Consider the following 23,299-nt stretch of genomic DNA (forward strand, 5'->3'; position numbering starts at 1 on the left):
ATTTATTGAACCAACGTTATTCTTGTATAGAATACATGTGCTGCGATAATCAATATACAGAAGCATATGAAAGCGATTACAATCACCAAAATAGTAAATAGCAGAGAACGGTGTATGCAAGCATATGAAACAAGGTAGTGGTCAGGCGCACTCCTATTATGTAATCCCTACCCTACGTGCATCTAGTATGTGTGTGTGTAGGGTGCTACTCACTGAAAGTGCTTCAACACCTCATCAGGGGTCGCAAACGCTATATAAATTCAAACCTTTTTCCCTCCACTATCCTTCTCAATAACAAACGAACATATCCACCATTAAAATTTCTTCATATTTCACCTTACTAATTCACCATTAATCCTTTATGGGTTCCGGACTAGGGGCTTATACTCGCCGAAAATGTCCTGCAACACCTCATCAAGGGTAGCAAGCACTATATAAATGCAAACCTTTTCCCTCATCTATCCTTCTCAATCCAAATAGTAGACTAACATATCCACTGCTGAAATTACTTTCATATTTCACTGTACCAATTCACCACTAATCCTTTATGGATTCCGGAGTAGCGTGCTACTCACCGAAAAAACGCTTCAACACCTCATCAGGGGATGCAAGCGCTATATAAATGTAAACCGGTTCCCACTTCTGTCCCTCCCCTATCCTTCTCAATCCAAATAACTGACTAACCTATCCACCACTCAAATTACTTCTATATTTCACTACACTCATTCGCAACTAATCCTTTATGGGTTCTGGAGCAGTGCACTCGTCGCTGAAAAAGCGCTAGCAAGCGGTAGCAAGCGCTATATAAATGCTAACCTTTACCCTCTTCTATCCCTCCACTATCCTTCTCAATCACAGTAATTGACTAACATATACACCACTCAAATTACTTTCATATTTCACTACACTAATTTACCACTAATCCTTTATGGGTTCCGGAACAGTGCACTAGTCGCAGAAAAAGCGCTTCAGCACCTCATCAGCGGTAGCAAGCGCTATATATATGCTAACCTTTACCCACTTCTATCCCTCCACTATCCTTCTCAATCCAAGTAATTGACTAACATATACACCACTCAAATTACTTTCATATTTCACTATACTAATTTACCACTAATCCTTTATGGGTTCCGGAGTAGTGTGCTACTCGTCAAAAAAGCGCTTCGGCAGGGTAATAAGCGCTATATAAATGCAATTACAGTACAATACAATACAAGTATACCTATGCAGTGTGTGTTTCGCCCATATGTTAGCATTACCATCTTTGATGCTCATGCCTCAAATCTGACAGCTTTTGCTACTCTACTGCTTTTCTGTAAAAACAATAAGTCAAAAAGTGCTTACCTCATTCCGATGATCTTGGTGTCTAATAAAAAATCTGTTATTTTTCTAAATTGGTATCAAATTTCTTCTCGAGTGTGTGTCTCATTTATTGATTCTGTGTACACAACAAATGCTCAACACTCCCCTCCGATAAGTCTAAAGCTGCTCGACCATACTACTTTGGGATTGGTAAAGCAAGCCCCTGTAAATCAATAAGGATCTCCTGGACTTTCTGTACAGTATACCTTATTTTACTACACTATAGAGAAAGCCAGCTTCCTAAAGTCTGTTTCTCATTCATTTCCCACTGTCACATTTTTAGTCCTTGGATCCTCAGACCACTTGTTAGCCTCTTCACTTAAGTCTTTTCATCCATGGTTCTTGTGAAACCTCAGATACTCCTCTAGTCCCAGAACATCTCTGTCTCACCTTCTGCTTTTCTTATTGACATGAGGTTTCTTGTTTTGCAGCATGAAAATTTTGAGGAAAGCCAAGAGGCCATGAAGCGGCAGTTGGTCCAACTGAACATCTTGTTACGTGTCTTAGACCCTGCGTTCTGTGAATTCCTTGGTAAGCCACATTTCTTGTTCATTTGCCATTCTCTAGCTTTCTCTCTGTGCTGCAATGTTACTCCTCTTTCAGGTTTTGAGATGTTGGGCAACTGTGTGTACGTTTTCACTCTTCTTTCAAAACACTGCTTAAACCTCTGCCACTCATTTTACAGAGGAGATTGTCTGCTCCCTACTTGGCTCCAGTGATTGATGATATAAATCCACTTTGCCCATTGCTACTCAAACTCCATCACTTTATCCACAAGACCTTCTAATTTAACTCCACGGCTCCTACAACTACAGTTATATCTTCTGTTTTTTTTTACGAGTCTTTGTACAAACCTTTGACGGCTGCAAGCAGGAACTTTTCAGTAGCTTTGAGGTCCACACCATCAGTGACCTAGGAGCAACCATAAGCAGATTGTCTCTGACCCTTGCGAAAGAAGGACCACTTCAGTCTGAAAAACGACTCTTTAGGATCTATTTAATTTCTCTCTACCACTGTGTACAAGTAAAACCTCAAGCATAGATTGCTGTATTTCGTTCTTATTTGGATGCTGGTCATGATTATGCCACCACTGTGATTTGAATTGTGGCCACAGAATGTGTACTCCATTTGGATGTCACAATTGCTGGTCCGAGGGGCCGAGGCCTTCCTATTTCTCCAACTACAAGCTCCTGCTGGTAATATTCATTCTGTCTTTGACACAGGAAGATTACCATTTATTTATTTAAAAAGTTTTGTATAGCGCGAACAAGACCCCGAAGGGTATCAGAGCACCTCACAGTGAAGGAAGGGGGAACAACATAGGGGGACATTGAAGAGATGGTAAGGGAGGGTAACATAATGAACTGCTAAGATTGTACAAGGATGCGAGAAACATTACTTAATGAGGTAAGGTATAGAATCACATGCATTGCAATTGTTAGGCAAAACAACCACAGCAAAAAAAAAGACATTTCGGAAATGGGCCATCCATGACCAATTAAGGTAGGAACTTGTTCATTAGGATTGATTTTACTTCATGTTTGAAAGCAGCCGTGTAGGGGATTTTTGCGGATTTCAGGGGAGAGAGTTCCAGATTTTTGGTGGCACACCAGAGAAGGCTCTGAGCCTCGTTTTCGTTTTGCGAAAGGTCTGAGTTTTCATTAGTAAAGAATTTGCACTTCTTGAGGGTCTGCCCCCTCCAGATAATTCCAATTTATGAGCCAGGTAGCCAGGGGGTTTGAAGTGGAGGGCTTTGTGCGTCAGACAAGCAATCTTTAGTTGTATTCGTGCTTCGTAGGGTAACCAATTTAGGGATCTTAAGGCTGGGGAAATGTGCTCATTTATTTTTGTATCTGTGACCAGTCTAGCAGGGGCATTTAACAAGGCGCGGCTAAGATGTATTTGGGGAGTCCACAGAGCATTCCGGCTCCCATAGTCTAGCCTTGGAAGGACAAGTGCTTGTAGCACCTGCTTGAAGTCCTCTTGAGCGAGGAATGGTTTTAAGTTTTTAAGAATCCTCATTTGGTGTTTCGCACCCTAGCATGTCTTAATATTTTTCTTCATGTTCAAGTGTGAGTCTAAGGTGATTCCAAGAGATTTGGCTGAGTCGATAATAACCGAGGAGCAGGTGAAGGTCGAAGGGGCATCCAGAGGGCAATCTTGGGGGTGTGCTTAGGAGGGGAAATGAGAAGGAATTCTTTTTTGGCGGTGTTTAGCAGGAGGTGGTTTTCAGTTAACCAGTTTTTGGTAAACGACAAGGAGGAGTTGAGTGAGATGAAGTCTTCAGAGGAATTGATTTAAAGATAAAGTTGTGTGCCATCCGCATACGTATGGAAAAGAATGTTCGTGGATGAAAGAGCATTTGCTAGTGGTTCAAGGAAAATATTAAAAAGTATAGATGAAAGAGCAGATCCTTGCGGGACCCCCATTGAGACTGCAGCCAGATGGGATAGGGTGTGGTTCACCTTAACTCTTTGGGATGTATTGTGCCTCTGGATTCAAGCTATCCTGGCTGAGATGGGGTGATCCCCCAATACCAGACCCAGGATGCTTCTTTCCGGTCCGGGGAGGCAGTTCCAGCTGGACTGTTACCATGGGGATCTGCGTCAAGACTGATTTACATATTGTGGAAAATTAGTACGGTCTGGTAAACATTATCTGCGCCATCTTGCCTTTTTTTCCCTGATGCCACACTTTTTGTCGTGCGCGCCCGCCATTTTAGGTGCCTCGATCAGAACAACCCTTTTGCATGCCACTGGCCCCCAGCATAGCCCTCCTCCCTCACAAAGCCCGCACTCTGACAACCCCCGCTCGCACATGCCTTGGGTCATAAACCCCTCTTCAGCGCAGCTCTGCCTCAGAACCCCATCCTGTCCCCAGCGCGACACCTCCCTTCCTTCCTTTCATGGTCCCAGGCCCTTTTTGATACAAATCCCCTTTTCCTGTGTGCCCGTTTGTCTTCCTCGTTCCCAGGCCGACACCTAGCTCTGCCGATACTGTTCCTTGCCCCTCCCCGTACAGTAGAGAGCTTCCCTCATCAAAGGACCCCCGAGTTGATCAAAGCCCTCACCCTATGAGATCCGACCAAACCCCCATATTCCATGAATCGGCGGAATGTCCAGCTGCGCGGTAGTCATCACCTGTTGTGACCGGGGTGAGGACTTCAACTGTAAATATGTGTGGGAACGGGCCTGAAGGGGAGATTCGGAGGATATCCCTCCGTACATCAAAGCATTGCCAAGAATGTGTTGTATGTAATAAAGCAATAAACCTGTGTATAAGAGGCCAGGCCTCAGAGATGCGGTTAGAGCACCTCATGACGATACCTGCTGTCTGAACTGATGTGTTCTCCTCCGGAGAGAATAAACCTTGTTTCCTGCCTTCCCGTCTCCAGCGCCTGCCTCTTCATTGATTAATATTTCGTGGGTTAAAGAGGCGATACCGCCGGGCAAATATCGATTGTCCCTGACGTAGTTTTAACAATTGGCGTCCCAAGCGTGGGGCCCATCAGTGACCATCCAGTGGGAGAGGTCCTGACGACAGAGTGAACGACTGCAACGATCGGGAGAGCTCTTGCCCAATAGACCCTCGTCTGGCAGCCGATCATCCGAACTTCACTGGTTCCGAACAGACCTCTCCCGAGTGATCTACGGTCCTGACTGGGAACCATCAGGAGTGCCGCGAGGAATACGAGGAAAAGAGGACGATCGGGCGCTGGATTCGGAAGATAGGAAACTGTCCATACGGTCCGGGTAAGGTCGTGTAGACACGACGAATCACGAAATAATTGTTTAATTGTTCAGAAAATACTAGTATTACTCTTTGTTGACCTATTTGGAGATTCACTGTCTGCACACGAAGAAACAGTAGGCTCTTTCTCTTTGCAAACAGTGAAGGATAGGTAACGCAGCCGTCGCGCCTATCTTTCTCCCCCACTGAATCGATTATTTATTAACGGCCACTGATTAACTGTTTTTGACCCCGAGCTACTGTTCGCGGATTGTTTTCTGGAGATTCTCTGTCTACAAACAGGAAAGAACAGGTTCCCCTTTGCAGATAGTGAAAGGGTAGAGGACGCAGATCTTTTGCGAATCTACTTATTCTTCCCACTGGTCCTCTTTTTGTTCATTTGATATTGGTTCATGAGGTATTCACTGCCTGCAAACAACGTAGAATAGAAATATTCTGTCTAGTCTTTGCACACAGTGATAAGATAGGCAGTGCTGACTTTTGTCCCTCGTTGTGAGCTGTCATGTCTGTCTTCTCCCCACTGGTCGATAGCTGGTTCAGCCCGGACCGTTTATTAGAGGTGGATCATCTAGCTCCGCTGGAAGGCACCCCTAATAAAGACATGTTCATAAACTATGGATTAGTTACCATAGCCTATAGTAAACTGTGGCACAGGTATACCAAAGAAAGTCAAGAGAAACAGTGGCCACTGATAGGATCCTTCGATCTTGATAAAATAGAAACGTTAGAAATAGCCCTTCGTGATAATAAGACAACACCTATTATGCTCGACTGCCTCGGTATGTGGCGCAAAGAAGCAATGCAACGAAAGAAAAGAGACGAGGACAGAGCAGGTAAAGGAACATATCGACAGGACGACCCCAGGACACAACGTCCCGAAAGTAATCCCCCGACACTACGCACAGGACGGCCAGACTTAGGGCAAAACCAATGTGCTTTTTGTAGATATGCCGGGCACTGGAAAGCCCAATGCCCGACTCTACTGAACGTGAGTAGGAGCAGAGGACCGACAGGAATAACAGGCCGGCAGAAAGGGAAAAGGCGCGAGACAAAGATGAATCAGACTGACATGGACAGGCCAGATAGAACCACCACGTTTGATTATGCCCGATGGCACAGATTTCGCCAGGCCGATTTCAGCGACATGTTCGAGTCCTCATAGACCAGACAACGCTAAGACAGGAAACCCAGTCTAGCTCTAAATTAACAGACGACAAACCCCGAATAAAGCAGAAAGAATAATGTACACACATGATCAAGCATCCTTACGTTTAGCCAAGTAGGGAAAAGTTTAGGGTATTTCGAGGTAAGGGTTACACAAGTATCCTTCGCCGAGAGGACTAGGGATATTGCCAATGTCTGAAAACCTACTACCTCCTTTCTTCCGCATCCTTATAGGCATATAACTAAAGCCTGCCCCATTGCTCTAACGATAAGTATGCGCAGCATACAGAAAAAGATAATTATGGCCAAAAAAAAATAATAATAACTGTTTTATGTTTGTCTTGGGTCTTTTGTATATAATACTTGTACTGTCTCCCCGTCTGAGTTTGTGTGTACGTGATGCATGAATCTGCGTCATCCCTCTGCCTGTGTTTCCGTGTTACTTAAACTTCTGTTAACAGAAGCTTTAGCATGGAACAACCTGGAAAGAAAGGAATGGGAAAACGAAATCCGTAGGCCACTGATGAACTTGAACTTTTATTTAACATAACGAACAAGAAACAAATAACAGTACGTAATAATAACACCTAATAATGCCCTAACAACAGAAAACGTTTGAAACAAGAACGGTAAACTAGAAAATGAAAGTCAGCAGAACATTCGCCCCCCCCCCCCCCCCCCCCCCCCCCCCCACTCTGGAACCTTCCAAGGTAGGGCAGGGTTACGGCTACGCCCAGCTGGCAGCAACCCATATAAGGCGGGTCCTGCTGCCAACAGTCGGCCAGGAAATCGTAACATAGGGTGGAGCCGGAGGAGAGACAAGGGCCAGCGGGACCCAGCCAGGGGATCACCTTGACCACACCGGAGAGTTGTAGGGGGGGGGGATGTCTATGTCCTCGACCCCCCCTCTCTCTCTCCCCCAGTCCGGCCACGGTGGCACGTGAGAGTTGCAGATAGTCCCGCCACATGCTCCCCCGGTCCGGCCACCAATGGCCGGGGACTGGGGCCAACTGGATCCGGCTGCAGCCGATGAGCCAAGGAACCCGTTCATGGGGCCAGAGCAAGGGGCGTCCGGCCGACATCCACCGGAAGCCCGGCCCAGAGAAAGACGGGACACTTCTTTCTTTTCTCCTCCGTAATGGCCGCAGCAGCACGCCCGGCGCCACTTGAATAATGGCTGCGACAACTCTGGGGGGGAGGGATGTCTTGTACATACCTCCGCGAAAATTAGTCCAGGTCGGGCTGGGAGGGAGAGGCGACGCGGACGAGCCTCTCCCACCTCCACGGATAGGAGGTTTCCCAGCCCCCGGCCCAGCGCCGAACTCCTCCAGCCAGGCGGTGGTGCCGATACTTGCGCAGCACCGAACATGCAACGGTGCCGATACTTGCGCAGCACCGAACATGCAACGGTGCCGATACTTGCGCAGCACCGAACATGCAACGGCTGCGCCAATACCCGCACAGCACCGAACATGCACCGCAGGTGGCCATACTTCCGCAGCACTGGACATGGGTTCACTCCAAAAGGTCTCCTCCACTCTTGCAGACTCGACGAAGGGCGGCTGCTGCAGGCCTCAAAATGGCGTCTGGGCCCCCTGGAAGGCGGGTCTCGGCCGCTAGAGTAACTTTGAACAGCAATGTAACTCGGGCGCTTGCCCACCGGGGCACGAGCCCCCACCTCCGACAGCACCCCCACAGCCTTGAAGATTCTACAAAAGTCCCAGGAGCCCTCGGCCCCTGCAGGTTTCCGGTGAGGGACAACTGCCTTGATCGCTAACGAAATAAGCATGACATAGCCACTCCTTCTGTTAGCATGAATTCTCGAACTGCCGAAAAGGACTCTGGTCCAACTGCCGGTTGTAGGAAACATTTTTTCCTTGATACTACTTCCGGACTAACCCGGCCCCGCCCAAAATGGCGCCGGTAACAATAGGAACTTACGAACGCCTCGTGGTGTTTTCTTTTGCTAAAAAGACTCAATGTTCCGAGATATGTTATGATCCTTTGTACACTTGACGGAAAAGAGGAAGGATTCACTCGACGAACATGTAAAAGGACCCCGTGAAAAATGTTTTTCAATGTACGATTCATTATGATATTATCATGTCTGACATGTAACCTCGCTTATGACACACTCCCATGGTATACCTATAGGAATTTGATTACAACTAGTCCAACTGTGTTTCCAATTATGAAATGAATGCCCCTTGGTCCCTCAACTATTCGATAGACGTTTTTAGTTCACTGCAAATGAATGAATGAACCTTTTTAAACATGTTTTTAATCCTACAAGATAGCCCCCCCCTCTACTGTACGCACTTTAGCCATTGCCGTATCCGGCCAGCCCCGATCACACTGTCCTATCAACATGCTGAACGATTGTGAAAATAAAGGTTTTCGAAACTATGAACGGGTATTGCATGCTTTATTTAAATGTGGGATCGGCGGGAGAGTTTTTTTCTGTGCACCCTACTCTGCTCTCTCTTTAAGGTTAATAGAAGATGGTTGCCCAGCCCCGGATGGAGGATCAAATCTAAGACACGACACTCTGCCGTCAAATATGCGACTGACTCAGGGACTCGCGCATGGAGAAAGACCTCGACTTCTGGGGATGGGTAAAAGCGAAACGGTGTAAAAGATGGAATATAAAGGATGGGTAAAGTGAAACGATGTAAATGATAGAATATTATAAAGATACGACACTCAAAGGTACTAGGGAACAGAGTTGACCGAAGAGCTGATAAACCTTAAAACATCACAGCGTTGAAAGAGATTTAAGGACCCCGATAGCTAAATACACCTACCAACTAGAAACCTCGCGCTAAGTGCTTCTGATTCTCTAACGTTTTCCTACTCACAGCCTATAAGGACACACTGCCCCCCCCCCCCCCCCCCCCCCCCCCCTTGGCTCCAGAGACCACAACCCCAGGGATTCTATCCCGAAGAGATAAGACGAGTATGAGGTAAGTAAAAGACCTTCATACCCGTGCTTTTGATATGCTCGAATGTTGTCCCCCTCCCCTCCCCTCCTTTTTCCCCCCCTGCAGGCCACATCGGAATCACGACCGAGGTATGGTGAAGATCTGAAGCCTCGCCATGTCTGATACACGAAGCGGACTAACACTGCCTGGTGGCACCTAAACACACCCACAAACTGCTCTTGTACCAAAAGAGCCAATAAATTGTATGACATGATGAAAGCGATCACCCTTAATCCGTGTTGCGTGAATGGACGCCTGTCACGTATGTCCGAAACTATGAGATGATGTTTGTGTATGACTGACGCGTTGACTTAACTGGTTAAAGGACCGAGAATGCAAGAAATGCGACACAATGGTGCCCTTTTTACTCGATGTATGTCCCCTGTACCCGGCCTAATGCTCGTCCATCCCAAACTGCATGCTTTCAAAATTCTAACACAGACCCGTAATGTCTTATGTTGTGTAATGCGCTGAATAGCCTATCTTAAGGCACGGCCACTCCCCATGTCGCACGTGTACTATTTAGCCTGTTGTTGCACATCTCTCTCTCTCTCTCTCTCTCTCTCTCTCTCTCTCTCTCTCTCTCTCTCTCTCTCTCTCTCTCTCTCTCTCTCTCTCTCTCTCTCTCTCTCTCTCTCTCTCTCTCTCCCTCTCTCTCGCTCTTCCGAACGACTAGCACCTAAATAGGCAAACCCCCACCCCTAGTGCACCACCCAATTGGCTCCAAATACCACAAGTATTTGCTCAAAATTTATCCTAAATAAAAATCACCCTGACGCCGTGTCACTACCTCTCCTTTCTGCTAAAAATTGATGAAACCGAGATTTGGCCATAAGGGAAAGGACAGGTAAGACGACTGAGGTTCCCTAATCTGACCCGAAATAAGGGAACTACATGTCAGCGGCTCCTGTGTTATAAAAAGATGCCTCAGATAACGCGACCTTCCCCGTCCCGAATTGTCGCAATACCCAAACAGTAAAGGTGATCGAAACATCCTCATGTTCCCGGAACGCCCCCTGTTTCGTATCAGCTGCCCCAGACGAGAGTTATAAAACTGTCCCTCACCCCCGGTTGTAAGAGATGGGTCGATTTACGCCCTTACCACAGTTTTCTATGTCCCTAGTTGTTTCCCATAAGACCCCTGTCTTTTCTAATTAAGTAGTCAGGCCGTAAGAGGCTACGTAGGAACCAGAATGATGTTTTACAAAGTTAAAGATTAGACCGAAGCGAAGAAATCATTGCAATGAACCCTGTTGAAAGCGAAAACGTTTAGTTGAAAGGCAGGATGCATTGATAGAATGAAAAATGTTTAGCCTATGTTCGTCCCTCCGCAAGATACCTGTCAGACCATGGTGATAGCACACAGCGCCCTTTTTAAATATAAAGCCCTGGAGAACGGTATAGCTTTGTAAGGCTCGTATTAAGAAGGTGGGTCTCCGTCAGAAGAACTGACGTAACTGTAATGCAATAAAAGGTACCAGATCTCGTCCCACGACCAACAAACACCAAAGAAATAGTTGTGAAGGAAAGTTATAGTAAATCCAGCAGGCCCATCATCAATCATTTATATGTTAGTTGCGAACCCTAATATAACGGACGTTTCCATTTTTTGCCTGGAGCTGGGAGAGAAATAGACTTATGTGATTACCTTCCTCTGCCAATTCTCTAAAGACTGTCTTTTCAAACTCATTTAAGGGTACGACTGTCGGAGGAAAGAAGGACCGGATGTGGGAGCACGTGGCCTGACTACAGACTATGGAACATCTGCGACATTGGCCAAGGCGAGACCGCGACAGTAAGGAGCTGCAGGACGAGGCACTGTTTTCGACAAAACGAGAGGAAAGGGCTGACCTGATGCCCCTGCTCGATGTTCAACGTATGCCGAAAAGTCCCCGCTCTCTAAACTCGGTCATGAGCCCGCCTACCTGAAATTTTCCGTCCCCCTAGTCTGTTCCCGATCTGGCCCTGCTCCATCCCCCTTTTTCTCCGACCTACCCTAAAGGACTGCTCACACGCACATTTCTTCCATCTGAACCTTTTTGACAATCAACTCAAAGGACACAGGGCGAAAAGGAGCTTTTTGACCAGAAACGCGAGGAAAAGGTCGTGCCCTGCAACACGGGACCTAGAATAGAGCTGGACCCGTAGCTCCACCGCCGGTGCTCCACAGCGCCAACAAAAGACGACAAAGAATGCTGAGAACTCATTAACTTCGAACATTGACACCCTCAATTATCGTTTCTACTACGTCTCATTTCTCTCCCAGCCACCATTGTATTAATTACGCTCCAACCAAACATGAACAGAACTCACATATGTAATGACCTATCAATTTACATTCCGAACGACCATAAGTAGCTATGAAATGTACTCAATGCTCTCACTACAGAATCATTTTTTGTCTGTTATTGCATTACTATGACTTTCCTGCAAACGAGTTTTTATCGATAAACCCGCCTCCTAAGATGAAAGATTTTAAAATGTAATGTTTATAACTCCTTCACCTGGGTACCTACTTCTTTTCCTATGACCACCACAGTCGACATGAATTGGAAATAGGCCAGCAAGATGTCTTGGATATGTTAAAGGGAGGACTGTGGAAAATTAGTACGGTCTGGTAAACATTATCTGCGCCATCTTGCCTTTTTTTCTCCCTGATGCCACACTTTTTGTCGTGCGCGCCCGCCATTTTAGGTGCCTCGATCAGAACAACCCTTTTGCATGCCACTGGCCCCCAGCATAGCCCTCCTCCCTCACAAAGCCCGCACTCTGACAACCCCCGCTCGCACATGCCTTGGGTCATAAACCCCTCTTCAGCGCAGCTCTGCCTCAGAACCCCATCCTGTCCCCAGCGCGACACCTCCCTTCCTTCCTTTCATGGTCCCAGGCCCTTTTTGATACAAATCCCCTTTTCCTGTGTGCCCGTTTGTCTTCCTCGTTCCCAGGCCGACACCTAGCTCTGCCGATACTGTTCCTTGCCCCTCCCCGTACAGTAGAGAGCTTCCCTCATCAAAGGACCCCCGAGTTGATCAAAGCCCTCACCCTATGAGATCCGACCAAACCCCCACATTCCATGAATCGGCGGAATGTCCAGCTGCGCGGTAGTCATCACCTGTTGTGACCGGGGTGAGGACTTCAACTGTAAATATGTGTGGGAACGGGCCTGAAGGGGAGATTCGGAGGATATCCCTCCGTACATCAAAGCATTGCCAAGAATGTGTTGTATGTAATAAAGCAATAAACCTGTGTATAAGAGGCCAGGCCTCAGAGATGCGGTTAGAGCACCTCATGACGATACCTGCTGTCTGAACTGATGTGTTCTCCTCCGGAGAGAATAAACCTTGTTTCCTGCCTTCCCGTCTCCAGCGCCTGCCTCTTCATTGATTAATATTTCGTGGGTTAAAGAGGCGATACCGCCGGGCAAATATCGATTGTCCCTGACGTAGTTTTAACAATATGGCTAGGTCCAAACTGGGGTGGCGTGGTGAGCAAAAAAATTATGGTTAAACCCAGATCTGGGTTTTTTGGGAAAATAGGGGACCCCTATATAATGAATGGACTAACTATACATAGGGAAAATAATGTAATGGGAAAAGGTCTATAGTTAAGTAAAAAAATATATAGATATGGCGACCGTGTCATTATCTTCAGGTTAGGATTGCCGTCGACATCCTTTCTGTGGTTTCCAGTTTTCCTTCTTAGAACGCTTGAGGACTTCGCCCAGACTCCATTATCTACGGCCATCATACTTTACATTTGCTGATTCATCCTTAAGCATTTCGACGGTGGAGTATCCTCCTCCATTCCGTGCAGAACATCATTGCCAGGGATGATCTGTACTCCTGTCGAGTGCCTTCAAGCTTTGATGTATAGTTCCTTTTGTTTATCCACGCTAACCCATCACAGTAACGTCTGGACTGCCATTAGTCATACCATTGTCCTTGTGCATCTTTTCACATTGGTATCGGCTAGCTGCATCTCATATATACGTGACATCGCTCTGGTACGCAGTTGCTCCCAAACTATCTGGACGAAGTCATTTTCTCTGCATCATCTAATCTATCTACTTTCCATGGATCATATACTTTTACTCTTATTTTTGCATTAGACGGTTACCTGATGAAGGCCTACATGCCGAAACGATCGTAGTTTTTATTCTACCGCAGTGCCTCTATCACTTCATGTCTACTGTTGTTGTTGTATTTTGTTAGTGTTTTTAATTCACTGTTATGTATATTTAATTACCAGCTGGATTATCATTAGTCAAAACACTATCATTATATATAAATGTATTAGGAATTGCTATACTTTCTACTAATTTATAAAAAAGAAAAACTTTTTTTTTTAAAACAAAAATGATTTAATAAAATTTGATTTATATAAATATTTTCAATCCATTTGTTTCTGTCACATGTTATATGAGCTTTGAGAAACAATCATTGAGCAATCAGTTGCTGTCACCTAGTATATGTGCCTGGATCGTAGAGCAGATAGCCGGCAGAAAACGGACATAAACTAACAGGGAAACTTCGGAATTTTCCGCTCAAAGAGAAAGGCGGATTGCCGAGGGAATAGCCTCGATAAAGAGAGGCACGTCTCCCAGGACAAGACAGGTCGGCTAGCAAGGCAAGACAGCCTGCCTCAAGGAATCGTAGGCAACAAGCAAAGGGCAGGCTCCGGTACGAAGCCTGTATCAGGAAGCAATTCAGGAGCGTAACCGAAAAGTGGCGCGGCGGAAGTGACGCGTAGTAAGAGCGACGGGAACACTAGAGCGCGAAGCGTATTGTAGCCGGGAGGTCATGCCTTAATGTCCTGCCCGATCCCCTCACGCATGCGCCGTTGCGCATCCTGATCGCGGAATGGGCTTGTATTGTAAGTGTGCTTTTTGGCAGACTGGCAGGCGTGACAGTGTGTGACTGTCGATATACATGTTCTGCATTATACTGCTATCTAGAATTTGGCTCAGATATTACAAATGTTTTTGTGGGATGTGCTGTGACTCTCCCCTTAGTCCACAATGCCCAAGGGAACCAAATGTACCTTAGATTGTTATTTTCTGCCATCAGGTTTGGATGTATTCTACGGCTCTAAGGCTAACCTGTTCCTTGTGGCTTTTGTGGGTCTAACTGTTTTACTGTCCAAGACCACCACTCTTGTAATGTAGGAAATTGGGTTATTATTTAGAGCCATGTGTCCACCTTAAAGGAAAAGGCCACCACCTGCTAGGTATCATACAAAGTAAATAAAATAAACCTGTTCTCCATACCTGGTAACATGACACATAGCAGTCAGGCTTAAACCAAAGTCAATGTGTAGAGTTCTTAGGCAGTTCATACACAGTAGAAAAAGTTACACAAAACAAAATGAAATTCTACAACTACTTTTCAAATACAGAGAAAGATTTTATGAGTAAAATACTACCCAAATATAGTAAGCTGAAACGGAGTCATGAATTTTCTACGTTTTACATAAATATAGCACCAAAAGGCACAATGTCAATGATAGTCTATGGAAGTGGTACCCTGGGACAGAGGTGCAATTTGAGGCTGACCGTGATGGAGCCTTGGGTGGATAGAACAAGTGGATTGATCCCCCAAAATTTGAGGAAGTCAAAGAAAAAATTATGTCCTGACAAAGAAAGGGACTTTGTTATTTTTTTAGAAGAAAAATACCCTGCATGGGGGTAGGGGCACTGCTGAAATTATAGTCACCGCTGCTCAACGGACGGACAGACAATTGAAGCAGGTTGGTCCTGCTGGAGATTTGGCGATTTCTTGCTGAACATTTTCTAAATCCCAAGGCAGAATGGGACTTAATAGTTTTTCTGATGCCCTGGGAGCCTTGATTGGAATCAAGCTGAAATTCAGTCTAGCACCATGGAACTGCTGATTGGATTTCCTGCAGCGTCTCTTGAAGTTATGGAGGAAAAGTTTTTCAGTGTTTTCAGACTTTCTTTTCGTTATCAAGCAACCACGTGTATACCTGCAAGGCCCCCAGAACTCTCAGGATGTCATGGTAGTGGCCAACAGCAAAGTCTAGAGCAGGTCCAGTTATGTTATGTTATGTTAATGGGTGTCTTATATAGCGCACGGCTACTCCGAGGAGTGTCCCGGCGCTTTCTGACCCATGGCTGAAGAGGAAGAGGAAAGGAAGGGGAGCAAGGGGACAAGGGAAGTCCAAATTATTGATTATAGAGCCAAGTTTTCAGGGCTTTTCTGAAGGCCAGCAGATTTGAAAGGCGGCGCAGATCAACGGGAAGTGAGTTCCACAATTTAGGGGCAAGATGTTTAAAGGAGCGGCCACCAATCCTGGCTTTACAGACGGGTGGAACAGATGCTAGGCCAAGAGATTCCGATCTAAGAGATCTAGTAGGCTTGTAGAAGAGAAGCCGCTGCTGAATGTAGTGGGCTCCTACCAAGTGGAGCGCCTTATGGGCCAATGTAAGGGCCTTAAATGTAATCCGCTTCCAGTTGCCACTGGTCATCTGCATACTCCCAGGAAACCAGCCTCCAGGAAGCAGCTTGTTCTGTCCATGTAGCCACACAGGAGGTCAGTCAACTGACCCTTGGAGTCCACTTATTTGTCCAGGGTGCAAGAGGAGGTAAATGCTGTACCTCAGGGCTTCTCCCTGGGCACAGCCAGCAGTCCAGTCCTCTTCTAATCTTCTGCAGTTCCGGTTAGGGTTCTGAGATGGGTGCATGAGATGATGCATTTATGGCTGGCTAGTGAGTGGTGGTGACTCCTAGGCACTCCCTAACCAATGAGGTAAATATTCCTGGGATCAACCCTACACACATTTTCAGTCGTTCCTGTTTGTCCGACTGCATACAATCCCACAGTGCCCCTCACCCTCAAAGTGCAAGGTGGAGAACCCTTCACCACTTGTGAATAGTCTGTGTGCTCGTGCAGAAATGTAGCCCGGGTAATGAGCAGTCCCCTCCTCTGTGGTCACAAAAATCAGGTTTAAGGGGTAACTTTCCTCTCATTAGGTTTGGTGCCAGCATGCGTAAAGGGAAAAAAGCTGGGGCTTCCCAAGTTTCCCATAACATTTGCTCTTTACATACTCCTTTGAAGTCAATTAAGTTCGTTAGCCCACCCCAACTGGTCCTCTTGTCAGGAGAAAAAAACACATCTGCACTCCCAGGCCATTGTCTCTGCTCTGGGAGTAGTTTTAATACCTATTTTAAGCCTAAATCAGGTCAAGAACAACTGAGAAGTTTTGACGTACTGCTCCGGAGCTCCCGCCGACGGCCTACATTAGCACTGGCTTTTCGGCCGTAGTTGCTGCAGTCGGCCCTACTTTTCGTGTGGGATGTGCTTGAGCCCGATGTGTGCAGTTTGGAGTCGGTGAATGGCTCCCGGAGGGCTGCTTCTGACCTTAAGAAACAAGCTGACTGGAGCGGTGGCTGGTGGAAGACCGGCGAGACCTGAGAGCGGGGACGGAGCGCTGTGAGACCTGCTGCGCCGTCCCACGCCTTCCCGGGCGGGCGAATCTGGAGACCGGCAAACAGAGCGGAGAGCCGCGCTGTGGCGCCTGCAGTGAGGAAAGGCTGGCGCTTCCTCTCCGCGCGGCCGGGGGCTGAGGCTCCGCGACGAATTCGGACCGGCCGTCATCTCGTGCAGGGCCCGCAGCGTTGGTCTGAGCCCTAGAGGGGAAGACCTACACGGCGCCTTCCGGCCACCAGTGAGTTGCGGTGTGTGGAGGATTGGCACTGGGGCCTCGACTCCCCTGGTAGCCAGCCGGCCTGAAGAGCCTTGGTGTTTCCCCGGAGACGGGGTTCTGTGGCGGCACTGAGGTGGCAGAGACAGCACGCCATTTTGCGATAGGCCCCCCCGCTTGGATCAACGCAGAGGCAGACGTGGACTCCGGAGGTGCCACCGGTGAGGGAAGGGCCCGGACCGACGAAGCCTGGGTAGAAGCTCACAGCGCTGGTTTGCGGCGGGTCACACCCGGGCCTGCCGCGATATCTGCTTGTTGGAGGCGCAGGCTGCAGAGGGGTCCGAGACCGCGGAAGAGTCCGATCGCGGTGGCCCATTGAAGCTACGGGTAAGGAAAGCGGCAGGTGACTGAATGACACGGATAGGAGGCAGAGCTTGGGGTACCATCGCTTGCAGGACTGCGTGTGCAACCCTATCAGATGAGGAATAGATGATAGAAGTTTGTCTGCTGAGTGGAGGCGCTGCTTCGTGGGGGACCCACACTGTGAGCCTTGCCTTAGTTGTGGCTGACGACCGTTGACATCCAGGAGGCAGAGGCAGCCCTGACTGTAGATGAGTGACCCACTGAGCCTGGAGAACCTCCTGGGGGCCACAGAGGCGGGCACCAGTAGCCTTGGGTGGCTTGGCGGCGACTGCGGCAGCTGAGGGGGGCGGTCAAGCCTGGACGTTGGGAGGCGAGACTAGCAGCCAAGAGAGTCTAGCGCGACTCGTGGTGGTGGTGCTGGACGGATTAGATAGGCAGACAGGTGCCTTTGAGGTAACAGGAGACAGCTAGCGAGCCTGTGGTGAGTGCCGGATTGCCTCGTAGTGGGGCCTAGTGGGCCGATTGGAGACACGGTGGGGACGGACCAGCAGAAGACACAGGGAGAGCCAGGCGGTGGACTCAGCACCCATTGGGGTAGATTGGAGAGCATCGGGGAGCACACAACCTAGCACCACGAGCGGGTCTGCCAGAGGCCGTTCTGCGACCCACAGCGTGGAGTCCCTTGGCCGAGGGGGGCTTCTGTGAAGGGTGGGCAGCTTACCGGGCCTCTTGAGCTTCGTGAGTGACGTCAGAGGGAGGTGAGCCTGGCGGGGGACTCCTGGAGTACACGAAGCACGATATGTCCACCTCGAGGACCTGCAAAGACAAAACTGTGAAGGACTTGTTTGCCAAGGCCCAGGCGAGTCAGCAGCACAAGGACATGGCTGCAAGTGCTGGCCGCCCCGCATCGGATCAGGCGGATGGCTCAGAACCCATTACCAAGGCCTTTTTAGAATCACTGTTTACTACTGTGAGAGATGACATCCACACCTTGAAAAAGGAATTCTCAGAGGAGATCAACGAGGTGCGCAGAGAAATGGACGGCATAGGAGACCGTGTGGCGGAACTGGAGACCAAGAATGACGGGAGAGATAACGAAATTGAGGCTCAGCAGCAGGAGATATTGCGGATCCACGACCAGCAGGTTGACCTACAGACGCATCTAGAGGATTTGGAAAACCGTTCTCGTCGCCACAATGTACGGATCCGGGGCGTGACGATGACTGAGGACACCAAAGATCTGTTCGGATTCACGAGGGAACTTTTCAATCACATTCTGGGACGCCCTTTGGAGTCAGAACTCCGGCAGGACAGAGTACATAGAGTGGGTCCACCGCGCCCTGCGTCGACTCCCCCGCCGGACATCCTGCCGTGTGTGCAAGATTACCGCACAAAACAAGACATCCTTCAGAAAGCACGGCAGTTGCACCCCCTGTCCTTCAGAAACCAATCCCCAGTTTTATTCCAAGACCTGTCCGCCTTTACCTTGCAGAAGCGCAGAACCTTCAAGCCCGTCATAGCATACCTCCAACAACACAATATCTCCTACAGTTGGGGCCATCCCTTTTGCCTAGTTTTCAAACTGACAATAAGCTCCACCAGCTCCGGTCTTTCAGGGAAGCATGCCGCCTGTTGGGTATAGATCCTCCGGCTGAGGAAGACGAGTTGACGGGCCGCACCACGGAATCGGATGACTCTACACCCCGATGGGCCCAGCAAGGCAGAAGGCGCCGCTTAAGGAAGACCCCTACAGCCGAGATTAAGGACGGACAGCGCGCCGCAGTGGAAGCAGTCTCGTCTGGGCTGACCTCGCCCCATCCCAGCTGACACTTCATGTTAATTTTTCTTACGGCAGTTTCTCTGCTTGTTTCCCTACTCTGGCCATCGGTGGGAGGGAGGGCTGTTGTGAATTGATCGGACTGCCCCGTTGTACTACATTCTCAATCACTTACGGATGATGGACAATGTGTTCTTGACTACTGGGTTTCATGTTGGGGGGGGAGTTTCTTTTCGAGAGGGGGGAGGGAGGCGGGTGGCTTTAGTGTTCCTTGTCCACCGTGCGTTTGGGGTTTTGATAGACACACAGCTCCTGGTCCTTTTAGAACTGCAGGCGACCTTGTTTTTTAGGTTTTGCAGCGCTAGTGCGGTTCTTCTGCTTCTTGTCCACCGGGTAGGGTAGATGTTGACCACGGACATTAAGGTACTCACTTTAAATGTGAGGGGATTGAATAACTCTGTGAAGCGCAAGGCGGTCCTTTCCTGTTTTAGAGCACTCACAGGCGGACATCTGTCTCCTGCAGGAGACGCACCTTTTGCAGAAAGATTGCCACCGCCTTTGGTCCCGAAAGTTCCCACATACGTTTTTTTCCTCAGAATCTAATAAAACAGCAGGAGTAGCTATTCTGGTGGTGCAGAGGTTTAAGGGAAAGGTCATACAGAAGGAGGCTGAGATAAAGGGCAGGCTTTTGACATACAGGTTTGCGTTGGGGGACCACACGTTCCCTGTTGGCTCGATCTATGCCCCTAACGAAGGGCAGGAGAGGTTCTTTCACTCGGCCCTAACAGATGCTACCGTCACTCCAGATCAGCACATTCTGTTGGGAGGGGACTTAAACTTGGTGTTCGACAATATTTCAGATAGATCATGTTCGCGCTCCTCACAAACTGGCGCTCTCTCGGCGGAGGGTCTAGCCCATCTTCAGGACCTAGGTTTTAATGATTTATGGCGCAGCTTCCGCCCCCAGGGACGTGCATACTCATATTATTCCAATGCCCACAAAACATACGCCCGGCTGGATTACTTACTGGCGTCGGCTTCCCTACAGGCGTTGGCAACTGAGGTGGAGATCGGGGTTGCTTCTCTCTCTGATCACGCCCCAGTGACAGTCGTGCTTGCCTTGCCACCATATCAGCGCATGCAGCGGACATGGCGACTTAGAGAGACTCTACTACACCGCAAGGAGGTAGTCGCAAGAATACAGCGCGTCATAGCGAATTTACCTTTCTCACAACAGCAACACTGACACCACACTCACCACACAATGGGCAGCTCTGAAAGTGGTCCTAAGGGGGAATTTATTGCAATCTCGGTGGCAGATAATGCCAAACGTAGTCGCAAGCGGGAAGAACTCATCCAACGCACGAGGGAGCTGGAGCAAATGCACCAACGTACAAGGGCTCCACGCATCTGGAGGCAACTTAAGGCAGCAACTGGCAGCTATTGATCAGGATAGGGCGGAATTTGTGGCACTGAGACGTCGACATGCCTACTATACGGGGTGGATAGGTGCGGGCGACTGTTAGCTCACAAGTTGCGTGAAGCCTGCCAGCAACAAACAGTTCGGGAAATTCTTCGACCAGACGGCGGGTGCGTCTCCGATGACCCTGGCATCGTGACTGCTTTTAGGGACTTTTACACTAACCTCTACACCAGCTCCCCCCTGAGGGACTCAGATGAAGAGTGTTGGACCCGGCCTCGTGGCGTGGTTCGCCTCTGTCCCTCCACACCCTGTGAGCGTAGGCCTGTGCCCCGAGTCCCCTGCGCAGCCTTCCCGTTAGTGTAGCCTGCACCCCGAGCCTGGTCGTCCTACTCCAGTTAAACCTAGAGCCCCCTGGAACCTCGACCAGGCCTGCCTTTCCCGCTCCGCGCCCGGCTCCGAGCGCCTAACCTTGCATGCCCCACAAGGCCCGGATGCCATCTTCCCTTCCCGACATCCCTGTCTCCCTGGGCCGAGCGTGACCCCGGCCCCAGCGAACCCCAGACTCCAAAGGCGCGCCAGTCCCGGCTGGGGGGTAAAGGGCTCCCCGAGTGAGATAAGCCAGGGAGTTTCGATGGCACCTCCGGCCTCCCCTGAGGGGCTGGTTTCTGTCACACCTTTGGCCCTCCCCTGTGGGCCAGTTTCGATCACCCCTCTGGCCTCCCCGAGTGCTGGCTCCAGACCCGCTGGGCGTCTGGGAATTCCCGGACCCATCTTTCAAAGGTATCAAAGAGCCAACCGCCGGACCTCACCAATGACCAGCCCCCCCGGGCAGGAGACCTCTGCCTGCGAGGGCCCGGAGATCAAAGAGCCAAAGGACTATAACTGGGCCCGCCCGACAACTAGCGGGCAGTTGTATCTTGGACCTGAAGCCCTGCTGATCTGATCGCGGCTGACCCTAAGAAGAACTCATCCTGAACCTCTGAGCCCTGCTGACGCTGTCGCGGCTCAAGCTGAACTTGTAACCATCGGAGCCCTGCGGACGCTGTCGCGGCTCGAGTTGAACTTGCAACCATCGGAGCCCTGCTGACGCTGTCGCGGCTCGACCTCTAAGACCATCGGAGCCCTGCTGACGCTGTCGCGGCTCGCACGAACCTCTCCAGATCGAGCCCTGCTGACCTCGTCGCGGCTCGAGGAGTACTCTGGTCCGGCTGGACCATCGAGACCACCATCACGACCGAGCCGGCTCGACGGAGGTGAGGTAGCCAGTACGACCATCATCCCGTACCCCCCGGCTCGAGGATTGAGAGCTGTGCGTAGGGTACGCCGCGTACTGACCCAGAGACTAAAAGACAGTCCCGCTTCCCCCTCCCCGAATCCTCCCAGACTTGGTGGTCCCTCGACCACCGTGTATATAAGAGTGCTTCCTTCGTTATTTGCTATATAAAGAACTTGTTACTAGAATCCAACGGTGTGGTGTCTGTTCGTAGTGTGGTGTGAGCTCAGTGTGTACGATCCTAGACCCGAAGTCCTCCCCGGTGAGGACCTCACGATCAAGACTCGGCAAGTTCTGTGGGAGAGGTGGATCTTGGGGTGACCGGGTGAGCACAACCTGGCCCTCCGAGATCGCCCCCTTCCAACATTGGTGGCAGCGTCGCGATAAGAACCTACGTCTAGGGATCGTACAGCACTGACATACTACCCGAACGAAGAGCAACCATGAGCCTCACGAGCGACAAGACCACCTTCCAGATGGAGCTGCTGGGAGACTATTCGCACCGAGAGCTCAAGCAATTCTGCAAAGACTTCCGTATCCCGTCAACGGGATTAAACACCAAAGAGGACTTTCAACAAGCTCTAACGGCCTGGGTAGAGACCGGAGCCCAACCTCCCGCACCGACAGAAGCCGATGGAGGGGGAGCACCACTGATCGAAACCCACGCCCCAGAGCAAGAAAGAGCAGAGTCCCCGACGCGGACTCACGGCACGGAGAGAGGTCTATCTCGAGAAGAGATGACCGACCGAGAACGCAACCGAAGCCACGAGCTAGAACTAGCCCGTTTAAAGATGGAGGTAGAACTCAAGCTGGCCGAGAAAAAGCTAGCCATCGAGCAGCTACGGCTGCAAGGAGAACTGGAGGAGAAGAAACTCCAACGAGAACATGACGGAAAGAAGCTCCAGCTGGAGCACGAGCGCAGCGTATTGGAAATAGAACTCAAGTCCCGGAACGAAGGCAACAAAACAGCAGCGACCCGAGAGTCTGTTCCCCCAGTGGAACCCAAGGTCCACATCCCCAAGGATGTGGTCAAAGAATATTATAAAAACGATGACATCCAGCAATGGTTCAAGGCCTACGAGGTAGCTATGACCTCCCACCGAGTTCCGCAGAAAGATTGGGGAGCCGGGCTGTGGGGTTGATTCCTGAGTGAGGGGAGAGACACCCTACTCGACCTACCGTCTGCCGAACAGACCTCCTACAGCCACATGAAAGAGGCCCTCCTCACAAGGTACGGGCTCACCCCAGAAATGTACCGCCAACGCTTCCGAGAATGCCGGAAGATCCCCGGCACCAAATGGGTAGAATATGTCAACTTCTACAGTCGGGCCCTGGAAGGGTGGATCAAGGGCAGCAAGGTGTCCACCTTCGAGGGGCTCATTGACCTTATTGCCTACGAACATTTGTCCCTGAATTGCTTTGTGGAACTCCGACAGCACCTCCTGGACAGCAAGTTGGCTGACCCCCGGAAGCTGGCCGTCGAGGCCGATCGCTGGGTGAGCACCAGAGTCCCCCGGGGGCCCGGGGGAGATTCTGGCCGAAATGA

The 23,299-nt window shown here is 49.6% G+C and overlaps 2 protein-coding genes across 11 annotated transcripts in view; one reads left to right on the top strand and one right to left on the bottom strand.

Annotated features, from left to right (window-relative positions):
* The window catches only part of TBC1D17 (TBC1 domain family member 17), a 738,599-nt gene that overhangs the window by 539,739 nt on the left and 175,561 nt on the right, over positions 1–23,299 (top strand). The window contains exon 13 of the mRNA XM_078655234.1: positions 1,794–1,893. Within this exon, the coding sequence (XP_078511360.1) occupies positions 1,794–1,893 (100 nt within the window). The remainder of the gene's footprint in view (positions 1–1,793; positions 1,894–23,299) is intronic.
* Positions 1–23,299, bottom strand: part of LOC144770585 (uncharacterized) — a 655,819-nt gene that overhangs the window by 258,225 nt on the left and 374,295 nt on the right. The gene's annotated exons all lie outside the window — the stretch shown is intronic.

Source organism: Lissotriton helveticus, chromosome 7, assembly GCF_964261635.1.
Source record: "Lissotriton helveticus chromosome 7, aLisHel1.1, whole genome shotgun sequence".
NCBI classification, from domain to species: domain Eukaryota; kingdom Metazoa; phylum Chordata; class Amphibia; order Caudata; family Salamandridae; genus Lissotriton; species Lissotriton helveticus.